At 43.3% G+C, this 15,772-nt stretch overlaps 1 protein-coding gene across 2 annotated transcripts in view; it reads right to left on the bottom strand.

The window, feature by feature from the left end:
- akap12b (A kinase (PRKA) anchor protein 12b) overlaps nt 1-15,772 on the bottom strand; it is an 88,903-nt gene that overhangs the window by 30,190 nt on the left and 42,941 nt on the right. The window contains exon 1 of one of the 2 annotated variants that reach the window (XM_080200109.1): nt 6,194-6,489. The exons of the other annotated variant lie outside the window; for it this stretch is intronic. Within the exon in view, the coding sequence (XP_080056235.1) occupies nt 6,194-6,218 (25 nt within the window). The 5' untranslated portion in view covers nt 6,219-6,489. Of the gene's footprint in view, nt 1-6,193; nt 6,490-15,772 lie in introns of those variants that run through there. 2 annotated transcript variants of the gene reach the window in all.

Genomic DNA, 15,772 nt, shown 5'->3' on the forward strand with positions numbered 1-15,772 from the left:
ATTGGCAGAGCAGACTTAAGAACGAGGAGGCCATTCAGCCCTTACGATTATGATTGTAAGCAGAGCAGGACTGTCTGCAACTTCAGTGTCATGTTTGACAAAGATGTCTTTATGGCCACACATCTAGGTCACTGTCTTACGCAAAGTTTGCACATTCCCCCCGTGTCTGCGTGGGTTTCCTCCAGATGCTTTGGTTTCCTCCCACATTCCAAAGACGTGCAGGTTAGATGGATTGGCCAGGCCAAATTGCCCCTTAGTGTCAGGGGGACTAGCCAAAATAAATGCATGGGGATAGGGACTGGGTGGAATTGTCAGTACAGACCCAATGGGCTGAATGCCCTCCTTCTGCACCGTAGGATTCTATGGACTTAACGGCCAAGCTGGAAATGGCAGCCTTGTAGCTCCCACACTGGAGGTTGATAATTGGCTAGAGGCGCCTGGGAGTGGCATCAGGGTGCTCTTCCAAAGCCAGATCGTCTCCTGCTAGTTGAGTTCAGCCAAAGTATCTCCGAAAACCCCATGTCTAAGTTACCACACAGAGGGGCCACGTAGCTCTACAAGTCTACTGGTATTGTTGTTTACCCATCACGCAAAAGGAATATTTATGATCAAGTTTCAACTACCCCCTTTCCATATCCCCTCATCCACAATCACTGATTGTGAATGTTGAAGGGGTTTCCTTCTTCAAATCCCAAGTCTGGAAGAAAATTCCACAGCTACACAATTCCAAGTAAGCAGCGTTCCGAAAGTTTGCGCTACCAAATAAATCTGTCGGACTTTAACCTGGTGTTGAGAGACTTCTTACTGTGTTTACCCCAGTCCAATGCTGGCAATTCCACATCACACAATTGCAAGACATTTCTCCCGCCCTCTGTTCCAAATCACTAACATTTAATCTCATCTCAGCATGGAATGAGCAGTGGGACAGCCTGCGACCCACCAGCAAATTTATACATGCTTTATTAAAAGCATTGACCCCCCCCCCACCAAGTCTACCAGTGTTACAAGACAATGGGTCACACGTACTCCAGAGTTTGGTGTCTCATTCCTTCCCTGCACTGTGCGTGCTGTACAAGTTTTGCTCACTTTCCCTTGACACTGACACTCTACAACAGTAGATGGCAGCATTTGAACAAAGAACGAACCTTGGGCTCTTGGTTTGATTTACACAAGACTCGCCAAGAGTTCATGCAAGATACACGGATTACAGCTAGTCTGAGACAAAACCTGCAGGAGGTTCCCCCATGATGAAATAACACTGAAAACAGCGTGGCAAGAGCATTTTTTTGTTAAAGTAACAGTGGCTTACTTCTGGACAATTCATTGTGATGGGTGTTGGGAGGAGAGCAGAATGTAACAGGCCAATGAATGTCCAGTTCTGGACAGGACAATCATTTGACTTGCAGTTGAAAAAGTACATTGGAGAAAGGGAAAATGAAAAAAAAACAAGTTTAAAGGGGCTGGATAATCTCAAACACCTAGTTTAACTACTACTGGGTTTATAGCAAAAAGGCGGTGTGTTCCAACAGGGCTGAAGAGCCTCTTTATATATGTAATCACGAAAGATTTTAAGCTCTGCCTCAAAAGATGCTTAGAGACTCTAAGCAGCAGCTAACACTACCAATGGAACAAATATTATACCCAGTAAGCATCATGTAGGTAAATAGTCCAAGGTCACTTAGCAACCAACCCACCCAACAGCTTCTTCCCTGCTGCCAATCTTTTGGAGGACCTACTTTAAGCTGATCTTTCCCTACACCCTAGCTATGATTAACACTACATTCTGCACCTTCTCCTTTCCATCTCCTCTATAAATGGTATGTTTTGTCTGTATACACTATTCACTGTATGCTAATACATGGGGCAATAGTAAATCAAAAAATAAGGAAACAGAACACTCTGAAGACTTATCCACTCTTAACACCAAAGATAGATTTGTGAAATAAAAGCAGAATTATACTTGGGTATCAGAATGACCCACTAGTTGTGGTCACTGGACAAAACATTTCCTCCTCTGTGGCTTCAAGCATTGCAGTTGATTGTGTTCAGCTAATAAAACGCAAACCACAGAGGTGCAACAACCACAGACTGGAAGAGCAAGTATAAGAGACATTTGGGGCTTCTTGGTTTTGCGGGGGGGGGGGAGGGGGGGGGTGTTGGTTTGGTTCTGATGTGACCTAGAGAACCAGAACAGGAACATTTCAAAAGAAAAACCCACCACATCCTCTGGACAATGCAATCAACAGCCACAAGCCCCAAGAATGAATTTGAGACAGCACAATGTTTACAGAAGGAAACCAGGCAACACAAGGGAACAGCACAGATGTAGGAAATCTTCATTCGACTTGCCAGGTCCACTGAAGAATGCCCATCATTGGCATGGGTTTTGATGACCCATAGACTTGCAGCCCATTAGAAGTATATAAATGATCATGTGCAAGCTTCACCATAGGGCAACCTCTTTACTGTGCCTGATGCCCAAAGACTAATGACTAGTCATCTAACAACGTGCATTTATGTAGCACACCTCAAGGTTCTTCACAGAAGCATTATATAGCAGGAATCACGTAAGGGGACTTAGGTCAGATGACCAAAAGCTTGGTCAAAGAGGTAGGTTTTTAAAAGGAGTAAAGTGAGATCGAAGCGGGAAGAAGAGTATGGAGAGGGAATTCCAGAGCTTGGGGTCGAAGCAACTTGAGGCACAATTGTCAATGGTGGAGTGATTAAAATTGGGGACATGTAGGGGGCCAGAACAAACTAAAATGAAAAGTAAAGTCACGCAACAGTTTCAAGGAGAAAAGGAATAAAAATGTCATAACATTGACAAGAGGAATAGCAATGGAATTTTCACCTCAAAGCCTTGGCAGGCAACCAGTCATTACATAATTTTTACCAATTGGATGAGTACAAGTTGGCTCGATTGCTGTGTGCATTCTAAGTGGCATCTTAACTGGGGTCATAGTTCAGTAATGATATACATAATAAACACAGGCATGAGTTAATGAAGATCATGAATTTATGGACAAAATTGGAGATGACAATATCAAAAACCCCCAAACAGAAATGGAATGCATCTTGATAAATTAGTGACCTTAACCATAAAATGACTCCCAAATTGTTGCTCAGTCAACCTCTGATTTACAGCAGCACAGAAACCAACCCAGCAAACTGACGTCAAACAGATTAAATGGAGGGGAAATTTGGAAAACGGTACCACAGATTAGCAAAGAGAAGCATTTAAAGTGGAGACAGGAAAGGGCTCAAACTGAACATATTTCAGAAAAAAGAGAAAAAAGGTCTTTTTAAAAAAAAGGCTTGACAATAAGGAGCTGGTCAAGGCTCAGGGTGGAGCTATGACGTCTGTAATACAGAGAGAAAGAGACACAGACAGGCTGGCAGAGATATTAGACATTACCTCAGCTCTCATAGAACAGACAATCGAAATGGGCAATTGCAGTTATTACAGAATGCAGGAGGCGAGAAAGACAGAAAAAAGGGCAAAAAACAGATTTGACTGGATTAATTGCTGATGCCATAATGTCACACTGAGGTCAAAGAATCGAGTAAATCCCAATCCAAAATCAGTGCTCTTCCAAACACTTCTAGCTTTGACATCAGTTTTGCTGTCTACAGCTGAAGAGGTTCACTTGTTCTCTGAACTGAATCTTACGTTGCATAAAAATGAAGAACAGATTTCAGAATTACCCTTTCCAGCCAGCATGCACTGAAAGGAAGAAATACGTGCAGTTAGATTCAGTCTGTGCCTCAGTGATTTACAGTCAATTAGCTGCTTCCATAGCACCAAGTCCGACTGTCAGGTAGGATCGGCAGTAACTAATTTTCATACAGCAACGAGATCGATTACCAGCAAAAGCAAGAAGCACCAACCACACCCCCCACCCTCCTGCCAACCTGGGGCAGCATGGTGGTCAGCACTGCTGCCTCACAGCACCAGGGACCCATGTTCAATTCCCAGCTTGGGTCACTGTCTGTGCGGAATCTGCACATTCTCCCTGTGTCTGTGTGGGTTTCCCCTGGGTGCTCCGGTTTCCTCCCATAGGCCAAAAGATGCGCCAGTTAAGCCATGCTAGATTCTCCCTGTGTACTCCAACAGGGCGTGACTAGGGGATTTTCGTACCAACTTCATTGCAGTGTTCAAGTAAGTCTACTTGTGACACTAATAAATAAACTTTAATTTTGGGCTCAGCAGGGAGCATTCTTGCAGAGGTCAAAGAGGTCATGGGTTGAAATCCCACTGCAAACCTTTTCATAACTTGCTGCATCTGCAAATCATCCCTCGCTCGCTTACAAAACACTCCAATTCAATCCATCCTCTGTAGATACATTAGGTCAAACAGCCTTGTGTGGCATTTGCAGCTAATCTTTAATTTGTCCCAAAATGGATCAGTGAATTCAATAGCACCAGGTGCCAAAACAACCAAACACTTCAGGAAGCAGATACTAAACTGGGTGGACACCACTTTTTTTTTTAAGACAGTAAGGCAGTTATCTCCTGCGTCTCTTCCAATATTTACATCTCAATCCCAAAAAATATTGCCATCACCACATTGCTGCTCGCGAGGGTTGGCTGTGCACAGATTGAGTGCATCTTTCCTACATGACTGTCATCACTGCGTCTGCAAAACATCCGGTAATCAGGAAAAGTGTTACATAAACAAAACACGGGCCTTCCTTTTGCTTTCTTCAGCAATGATATGGTCTCTGCCTCTGGGTGCTGCAAGTGTAATTCTATTGTACGTACAAACCTTGCTGCCTGCACCAGGCTCGAGGGCTGAATAGCCAACTCTTGTCCCTAGATGTCACCTCAACACCCTTAAAAAAAAGTCAGCTGCTGCATATATTGGAACAAAACGCAACTGCAATCTTGAGCTCAAGGTGTGCAAAATTACAATTCAATGGGATAAGATTCAGCAGTAACAGGATTTTCTTGTCTTTATATATAAGAGGAGATATTTTATACCTAGGTATATACACACACACCACACCACACACATATCAAACACAGCCCAGGCAGCTGCACGAGAGACTTATGCATTCACAGAGGTCTCTGGCACGGTGTGACAGCTGCAGATTCCACACACCGCCCCAAAGCTGCATTCTTGTGGCAATGAAAAACACTTGCATGTTTTTTGCACCCCCCCCCCCCCCAAACCCCAGGCACTCTGCGTCTACCCTGGGCTCATTGTACTGCCCTCTGAGCTAAAACAGCTCCACAAACTCCTTTTAACGGTGGTCAGAAACCACTCCCCCTCCACACACACAAACATCAAACCAGATATATCCAGTATACACCCTCACTGGATGTTCAACCGAAAATCCCTCAAGTTATCACAGAGGTGTGAGCTGAGTTACAGCGCAGTGTCCCACACTAACTACCCATCCTTCTATCATCACTGTGCCCAGAAATGGTACACTGTTTCATTTTAAATTCTTGAGGAAGAGAAAGGGGAGGAGGGTGGAAGGAGGCAGTGGTGAGAGTGAGGGCTGAAGAAAGCAAGGGAAAAAAATCAACATGCCTTCTCATCTGCAGCCCCCGCCCACACCCACCTTTCCTGAGTTGTGAGATTCAATGACCTTTTCCCATTTCCCCCTCCGTTCCGTCCAAACCCTCCCAAATACGCTTACATTTCCAACAATTCTGCAGCCTTTTATGATTATTCTCAGCTTTGCAAAGTGCGTCCAAAGACACCAATCCATTCCTGCAGGTTGGGGAAACTATCCGGGGGGGATTCACACAATCAGACAGGTGCATGTGCCAATACATTCTACAAAATATAACACATTAAAATCCTGGTCAGATTTAACACACATCAAATTCCACACATTCCCCCCCCTCCCCAAATCTGATCAGTTTTTTTCCCCCCCACAGACTGCATTCCCAATATCCCAACATTCGCGGTTGGATTTCTCCCAATTCTGTGTAGAATGTGGAATTATTTTACCTCCAGCATTCCCCCTTGTTCACGCCCGGGGGATGGGACCGTCAGTAACTTATTAGAAGCAGCAACCAGTCTTAACAATAACCCAAGCAGGCTGACCTAAACCACACCCTTCCCAGAACAATGAGAGAGTGGGAAGAGAATACTGTCTGACCAAAAAAAAAGACGACATAAGAAATTTTCAAATAAATCAAGTTAAAAATGCACACAGCTGGGTTTGAGAGAGACCATACCTGTGGCTGCTATCACACCCGGCATTCTCCAGTGTTTTACTGATCCAAATGTGAAAGAAATCTTCGCTTTGTATCAGACAGCCTTGTGCTGAGAGGGAGGAAGAGGCTGACTGCTGTGCACTCCAGCTTAACGTTATCTAGTCCAGTTGATTAAAAACCTAATCGATCAGCGCTCCCCTTGTCCTCCCCTGCCAGAATCTTTTTAAAAAAAAGGCAAAGCAAATTGGATGCACATTGCCACAGTTTCCCGCAGTGCAATGAAATCTGCTTCCCCCACACTCCTCTCAGCTGTCTTTTACTCTAATGAGAAAAATCTCACGGGGTTTTGGGGGGGGGGGGGGGGGTTGGATTCGAACCACATTCCTGTATCTTTGGCAGACAAGAGAGAGGGCGGGGTAAGATTAAAAAGTGACAGCTCGTCATGTGACCTATTGGGGGCTCTGCTCAAGGAGGAAGAAGCCAATCACAAGCCACCAGCTGTGCAAAGTCTATGAGCATTAAAGGAAAAAACCTCAGCCCCTCTCCCACTAGACACTGCCCAGGAAAAGTAAATCCTCCCTACAATCCTGCTCACTTTGGATTTGTTTCTGAGCAAGTTACAGATAAAAATGGTCTCAAAATAACAGTTTTATGGTGATTTTATTTTCACCTTGAAGTTAACCCCCCCCCCCCAATTTTCTGCATCCCACTTCCTTGCACCTTATCTGCACATCAACCCCACCTGCTCCAAACAGCAGGGACCACGGCTTATCCTTTCCTCAGTCCCACCACGGGAGCAAAGGCTACGGGCAGTGTCCACTGGGCAGCACAGTGGGTTAGCACTGCTACCTCAGCACCAGGGGTGATGTGGAGATGCCGGTGTTGGACTGGGGTAAACACAGTAAGAAGTCTCACAACACCAGGTTAAAGTCCAACAGGTTTATTTGGTAGCAAAAGCCACTAGCTTTCGGAGCGCTGCTCCTTCGTCTGGTGAGTGGGAGTTCTAGTCACAAACAGGGCATATAAAGCCACAAGCTCAATTTACACACCATTTACAGCACCAGGGACCCAGATTCAGTTCCCAGCTTGGGTCACCGTCTGTGCGAAGTCCGCATGGACTTCCTCCAGTTTCCTTCCTCAGTCCGAGAGATGTGCTGGTTAAGCATATTGAGGGATTTTCACCACAATAACTTCATTGCAGTCTTAATGTAAGCCTACTTATGACAAATAGACTTTAAAGAAAGAAACTCAGCTCCAACCATAGTCAACACTGCCACAGCTACTCGCTGGGTTAAGCATGCCAAGGCTTCTAGGCAGCCATGGTAATGGAACTGGCTGAAGGTAGATCAACTCAGAGACCAGAAGTAGTGGTGTTTAGTGTCTTAGCGCCGCACTTCAGGAAGAGGATACTGGCTTCAGAAGGTGCGTCATGTAGGTTCACCACAATGACGCCAGACTAAGACAGGGTTAGATTATGAGGGCAGGTTGCAGTTTTTTTTTCATCCCTTGGCTTTAGAAAGCTCATGGGTAATCTAATGGTGTTTAGAGAGAAATTATTCCCTCTGGTGTAACATTCCAGAACAGGGGGGCATAACCCTAAAGTTAGGGTCATTCAGGGTAATACCAGAAAGCACTCCTCCACACACAAGATACTAGAAATCTACACCACACCCCCCAAACCCCATGAGAATCAATTAAAAACCAATCAAAATTGTGTTTTCGGGTACTAGGAATCATTGGACCCAGATTGCAAATGGAATTAAGGCATCTGCCATGATCAAATTGAGTGCCAGCTCAGAGCTGAATGGAGCCCCTGTTCCCATATCCCCAAGTCAAGCCTACTACAGGTGCTTCTGTTGTGTCCTCAACTTGCAAAGTCAACCTCCATGCAGCTGAAAGCATCAAAAATCCTCTTCCCATCCTAGGTCCTGGCAATGAGCCTTCACCAAGGAAGCCAGAGGACCCAAGGGTGTAAAACCAGGCACAGAAGACGAACAAGTATCTGGACTTGACTTCCAAGATCAGACACCCACAGAACATATTAAATGAAGGCAAAAACAAGGGCATTCAACAGACTCATTCGCCCACAGACAGATTAACCATATAGGAGATCCCATTCTCCCAATGCTGTAGCCAAGTCCAGCTTTGATTTGCTGCCCTAACCCTCAGTTACATAGTCTCTTTCTGGGCTGATGTTCTATTTGGTACTACCTGTGCCAGATTTAGCTGTAAAACTAATAAGCTACAGCTTAAGGCTTTGCAAAACGAGACACCCTGAAATACAAAAACGGACTCAATCACAATTTTTAATCACACTCAGTTGTTAGGGGCAGGACAGAATCCAAGATGTATCATGAAGTTAGCCTAGACCCTATGATTTTGGCATTAGGGTGAGCACACAATGTTCCACTCCAAGTATGATTCAATTGACTCACGTGGAAGCTTTAATCAAATGCTTAAAGTTATAATTCCTAACAGCTAGCTATCTCTATAGTTCCATATAAGTAGTACCCCACAGACATATAATCTTTCAGAAAGTGTTAGTACCGAAAACAGATATGCTCATTTGGAAGCTAGATTTAAACATTACTGGACAGAGATCCAGACTGACACTTGTCTTCTGACCCTCATACCACCACCTGCAGAAAAAGATCTACCCCCAAACAGCAGAATCTCAAAGATTTATTTCCTGGCAGATTCCAGTCTCCAACCAGAGAGAAAGAGAGTCACTGTGCTCTCAGGTCAAGCAGCATCTGAGCTTGATTTCTCTTAAGCCTAGCTCCACCCAGTCACCTGATTTTCCAATTAACCCAATCAAGTCCTACTCTTTAGAACCCCAGGGGAATCCAAAACAACAGAACATCATTCATTCATATTAAAAGCAGCATTCTAGTCATTAGGAGCAATTATATTGCTGCAGTAATATGGTCCTGCCAGATACTTACAAAACAGCACCAATAAATAAAAAACTTTTAGATCCTGCACAAGAAACATAACTAAAATACACTTCTTACATACACAGTATCAGTTGTTAATGGACTTTGCTCAAACATGCATATATATGGCTACACAGTCATAAGTTCACAAGTTTGTATAACTTGAAAATGCAAAACTTCTGATGTTAACCTCATTGGGGAAATAAAGCATTTCCATTGCTTATATTAAAAGATACAAAAGTCCGAGGACATGTACCAACCGACTCAAGAATAGCTTCTTTCTGCCTGCCAGACTCGTATTGCGTTGAGCTTCCTCTACACCCTTGCTATGACTGTAACACTACATTCTGTACCATCTCCTTTCCTTCCTCAAATGAATGGTATACTTGGTCTGTGTAGTGCACAATAATACATTTCACTATGTACTAATACATGCGACAATAATAAATCAAACATTTTACAGATCCAGGACATGCAAGACACCAGTCATCATCCAAGGTGGGATTCGACTGGCATTCCTGAATGTAGAAACTGTGGCTATTTTATCCTGAGTCACACAGTATTAAAGCGGTCAGGGCAAAGATCACAATTTTTCAACTGATAAAGACCCAAGAACAAACCATGAACAATAAGGTGGCAAGGAAGAGCTCCCAGCTAACTTCTTCACTCATCATGTGATAATATCAATGACTTCCAAGAATCACAAAAGTTTTAAAATGTTAAACATTGTGGTTTGGGCACAGAAAGCAGAGATGATCAAGGCAGCATACGGCATGCCTGTCCACATACATTGGGGTGTTGCATGCAGGAATTGGAAAATCATGGTTGCAGCTGTATCAGACTTTGGTTAGGCTGCATTTGAAGTAGAGAGAGTACAATTCTAGTCACCACACTACTGGAAGGATTTTGATGCATTGGAAAGGGTGCAAAAATGATTTGGATAAGAAGCTAAGAAGAAAGTTTGAACAAACTGATTGTTTTTCACTGGAGTGTCAGGACTGTAGGGGGGAGGGGAGGGGAGGGGGGTGGTGGTGGTGGGTATCTAATGAGGTTTACAAGATTATGACAGGCTTGAACCGAGTGGATAGTCAGTCTCTCTTCACTTCCCCCCACCCTCCTCCCAGGTCAGTGTGTCAATAGATTGAAAGTGAGAAGGGGAAAGTTTGAGAGATGCAAGGAGCATCTCTTAAATGCCTGGAACACTACCGGAGGTGGTGGTGAAAGCATATTCTATAACATTCAAGAGGCATTTGGATAGATACATGAATAGGCAGGAAATAAAGAGACATTGACCACACAGATAAATTAGAGAGGCATCTGTGGGAACATAGACATGGTGGGCCAACGGGCCTGTTCCTATGCTGTGCAGAGATTAAATTGCATTACAAGTTCCATTCAGTAAGCAGCTGATTTGAGAGACAGAAATCGAGAATAATTTAATTTGAAAGTGTTACGTAAAGTATTTAGTAAGGTGGTAACTATTCCTTTCAAAGCATTCACCTTTGAATGTGAAGTTTTCTTATTTATATATTCAGTGTCCTTTGAGAACAATAATTTATTTTTAATTGTATGGGGTGTCAGCATGTCACAATCTAACCCTTGTTCCTTACTAGATCCTAAAGAATCAACATTCAAAAAGTGTCAATGAGCTGGGAGGTCTGGTGGTAATGTACACAAATCTTTAAAAGGCAGCAGGACAAGTTGATAAGGTGGTTTAAAAAAGCATGTTTATCTGGGGTTATAGATAATGGAGTAGAATATAAAAGCAAACAGATTGTGCTAGAGCCTCATATCAGGAGTTTTGTTGGCACCACACCTTAGGAATGCATCAGTCTTATAAAGAATAGCGATGGTTTACTGGGATGTCAACACAGATGGGGTGAGGAGGGGTTGGAAGAGATTAGAAACTGCAAGTGACCTAGAGGCTGGAGATGAAAGGTTGATGCTGTAGACAGAAAACCTATTGCCTCTGCTGAAATGAGTTAATCACCAGAGGTTATAGATATAAAACCATTGGTAAATTTTCTATAGGCAGCACAGTGGCTAGCACTGCTGCCTCAGTGCCAGGAACTGTGGTTCAATTCCAGTCTTGAGTCACTGTCTATGTGGGGTTTGGATATTCTCTCTACATCTGCTTGGGTTTCCTCTGGCTGCTCCAGTTTCCTCCCACAGTCCAAAGGTGTGCTGGTTAGGTGGATCGGCCATGCTAAAATGACCCTAATATCAGGGGGAGTAGCAGGATAAATGAAGATTACACAAATAGAGCTTGTGTGGGATTGTGGTCAGTACAGAATCAATGGGCCAAATGGACTCCTCCTGTACTGTAGGGATTTTATGATCTAGAGGGACCTACTCAGTTGTTGGGATCTGGAAGTTTTTAAACAGGGGACAAAAGTATTGAAGCCAATTTTGTAGATAATTTTTCAGGATGGACAGGCAGTGGAGGATGAAGAGTTTACAAATGTAAAGTGGCCGTGTGAGACTAAGCATAAATCACTGTTTCCACAATCAACACAAGTCGGATGGGCTCCTGAACAGGTGTCCCGTTCTTTTCACCCTCGTGTTTTGTTGAGTTTCCCTTCAAATTCAGCTTCATTACTCCTGCAGTAGAAACATTTTAACTGCCCTCGGCATAAAGAAATTCCTCCTGAATTCTTTACTAATTTATTAGTAACTATATTTAAAGGCCTTTAGATTTTTTGCACTCTTTCACAGATAGAGATAATACCATATCCGCCTCAAACTCTCTTCTTGTTTTAATGACCTTAATTGGAATACATCTCAACACACTTTTCTAGAGAAAGAGAGCCCCAACATCTTTGTTCTGGTATCATCCTTGTGATTTTTGTACCTTCTCCAATGCCTCAATATCCTTTTCTAACATGAAGACCAGAATTGTGCCGAATGCTTCTAAATGTGGTTCCACACAGACCCTCTTTCAAAGTCAATCTCTCAACAAAATGATCCCAGTGTTTTTTTTTTAAGAATGGCCTTACTAACCTGTGCTGCTACCTCCAGTGATTTTTTTTTAATCTGTATTATGAGATCAACTTGCTCCTCAACCCATTTAGTGGATTATTTTCCAAAATGCACCTTCATAGATTTGCCAGTTATACACCCATTCTGCAAGTCTCTCTCTATTGTTGTGGATTTGGACAAGGCCTTTCATAGTATTACCTACTCACCCGCTCAATTTGAGATTGCCCACACATTTTTAAAAATTGTATTTCTGATGGGGCCCAGATTGTTTATGCAAACATTGAACAAGGTGGTCCCAATGTCAATCCTTGTGGAACACCAATTACAACTAACTAACCCAGGTAGGCACCCTTAACTTTAACCCATCCTCACTCTTTTGTAGCCAGCTTGTTGTCCATTCTGCTGCGCGTCTCAACTCCATGTGCACTGACCTTGGTCATGAACTTTCTATGCAGTACTTTTTGAAGGCCCTTTTGAAAATGTAAGCATCGCAGCCAATGCATCACCCTTGTTCATCCTGTTACTGTCAAAAAGGATACTCTTCTCTTTAGAAATCCATGGCTGATTACACTTACATTTTCAGATTCTGATATTTTCCCATTCCATCTTTCAGTAAAAATTCCATTATCTTCTCTGCTACTGATGCTCATTCATCTGTCTATAGTTCCAAATTTGTTCTAATCTCAGGAATCACATTAGTTGTCTGTGAAACCTCTGGCTTTACTCCTTGTTCAGAATTCATTTATGCGCACACACACACAGAGCCAGGTCTGCTGTCTCATCCCTATTTTTAATCATGCACTGGTACAATCCATCCAGATACGGGCTTTCATCCCTTCAATTTGATTAGCCCCTTATTGATCACCTCCCCACCTCTTGCACTGTTGTGCACCCTATACCATATCCCAGGGGCAAAGTCATTCAATTCTTTCCATATTCACAGTCAGTTGCCAGGAGTTCATCTTGTGGATCTTTTAATGCCCCTATCCTGATCTTTTTCATTATTTGTCTGCATAGCACAACTTTTTTAGTCAGATTTAATTTCACACGTCCTTTATTTTCCAGTTTGAAGAACACTGCCTATTGTAATAAAACCTCTCCCCTGCAAGAGGCAGAAGTCCCTTCACCAAAATCCCTTTATTTACAAGTCTATCAGCAGCATACAGAGTGCTTTCAGTTTGCAGTCTGCACTAGGAGTGCCAGAGGAACTGACACACCTGGTTAATTACAAAACAAGAGGCTCCCCGATTGGCCCAATTTGGGGAGTTCATTTTCTAACCCCTCCACTCCACTGCCTGATTAAAGTCATTACACCTATGCATGCCTTCATTTCAGGGTTTCAAACTTACCCATGTCTCGTCATCCATGGCATTTCTCTATTAGAAAGTTGCTTTTATTTTCCAAGAAAGAGCCTTCCCCATTACTCAGGTCTGAGATCTGTCAAAATCCAGTTACCCTTCCCCAGTTCCATTCTCATTGCCTCAAAATTAGCCTTCCTCATCTGCCCAATTCCAACCCCTTCACATCCATTATCTTGGTCTTAGCTATATGTTTTAAGCATTATGTTACGATCATTATGATTGAGATGCTCCCATCTACTTACATTTCCTAGCATGTTTAATTTCCCATTACTAGATCCAGTGATTCCCGTGTTGGACTTTGTGCATAATTGTAAGAACGCCACCCCCAAAGCAGCACAAGACCCTCTTGCCTTTCCCCATCTTCTCTTGCCAGTTTCCATCAAAATCTTTCATTATTATTCCATGCCAAAAGGAGGAGTCTACAGGACACTGGAGGAAAATGGCTCTCTGGCTGCTAACCATTTACTGATGGAGAGGCTCATGTCACATCTCTACTACAGGCCCCAAAAGTAGCAAAGCATGATCCAACACCACTTAAATAGACGCGAAATATTAACCCAGCGTTACACAAGTTTTGACTCATCTTTTAGTCAGTCTAACACAGCTTATTTATAGAATGCTTCTCATGACCTCTGCACTTCACAGCTAAATGAAGTATTTTTTGAAATCACAGCCGAAATTTGCGCCCTTATTTGTGGCTGGGATTTTTTTGGTTCTACTGGCAATGAATGGAGTCTTGGCTGGAGCGTCAAATTTTCCATACTTGTTCAGAACAGGGCCCTACCACGGACAAGACTGGAGAAACCCGCCCACAGTCACTGTTGTAATGTAGGAAATGCAGCAATTCAAGTTAATTTATTAGTCACCAGCAGGCTTACATTCACACACTGCAATTAAGTTACTGTGAAAATCCCCTAGTCGCCACACTCAGGTACACAGAGGGCAAATTCAGCATGGCCAATGTACCTAACCTGCACATCTTTGGACTGTGGGAGGAAATGTACACAGACACGCAGAGAATGCACAGACTCCACACAGATGGTGACCCAAGCCAGGAATCGAACCCAGGTCCCTGGAGCTGTGGGGCAGCAATATTTGTGCCCAGCATTCTCCCCACAAACCGCAATGAGAACATGGACAGTTTAACCTTCTTGTGGTATTGGCTGAATGATTAACACTGCAACATCAGTGCCATAACTTCAGTTAGCAAATCAGCCAGGGCACCAGGATGATTACTGAAACTTTGAATAGTGCCTCATGATCCTTCGTATCAATAAATAGGCAAACGGTACCTTAAGCTTCCTGTCTGATCTGCACTGGAATATCAGCCTAGATTTTGAGCTCAAGTCGCTGGAATAAACATCCTACTTTCTGACTCAGACAGAGGGCTGCCAGAGAACCAAGGTGGGCACAAAAAAGACACAAATAAGCACATCTAACATCCATAAGATGTCTGTCACTGTTTTGAAAAGAAGAAATTTATTGCCAGATACAAATACATTTCACTAATCACCCAAAAAACACTCATTACACTTGCTGGTGAGTGACTGAACCTATGATGCTTTGGTCATTGAGTAAAGCTGCCAGCATGCATCGAATGGCCTCCTGGCCCCCACAAGACTAGGTGTTTCCCCTTACTGGCTACAGCCTGCTGCATGACATCAGAACAACTGGACACCATCACCAGCTTCAGAGTAATAGAAATACCACACTCAAAGATTAAGGCAAGTTCATTACACGGGATCAGAATTCACACAGAACCACATTCTGATCCAGTCTAAGTGCGAACCAGTCGGTTCAGTGATAGCAAGACTACAATCTACACAGGCACACCCACAAAAAGGATCCTTCACTTGTCCAAAAAGCAGGCAATTCGATTCCAACGGATGAACAAAAACTGCATTCTGGACATAAAACACAGGTTTTTGAAGATCACAGATTATCAGTAAGGAAACAAGATATCTAAGTCTTAATATTCAGGTCTTTTTAATATAAATTGTGCACCTGGAGATGGATATTTTCCCATTTCAAGAATGCCCCTATCAGCAGGCTCTCCCAAGGTAGATAAAGCAAGGGTTAGAAGAGTACAGCTCCCCCTACACTCCCCCATCAGTATATAATCCTGGATATTAAAGATATAGAATCCCTACAATGTCAAGGGATCATTCGGCCCATCCAACCTGAACCAACTCACCTAAAGATCTTACCCTCACCCCCACCCTATTCCTGTAACCCTGCGCGTTTATCATGACCAAGCCACCCAACCTGCACATCTTTGGACTGTGGGAGGAAAACCAGAGCACCCAGAGGAAACTCTCTCAGAC

Source organism: Carcharhinus amblyrhynchos, chromosome 12, assembly GCF_965287045.1.
Source record: "Carcharhinus amblyrhynchos chromosome 12, sCarAmb.v2.hapA, whole genome shotgun sequence".
NCBI classification, from domain to species: Eukaryota; Metazoa; Chordata; class Chondrichthyes; order Carcharhiniformes; family Carcharhinidae; genus Carcharhinus; species Carcharhinus amblyrhynchos.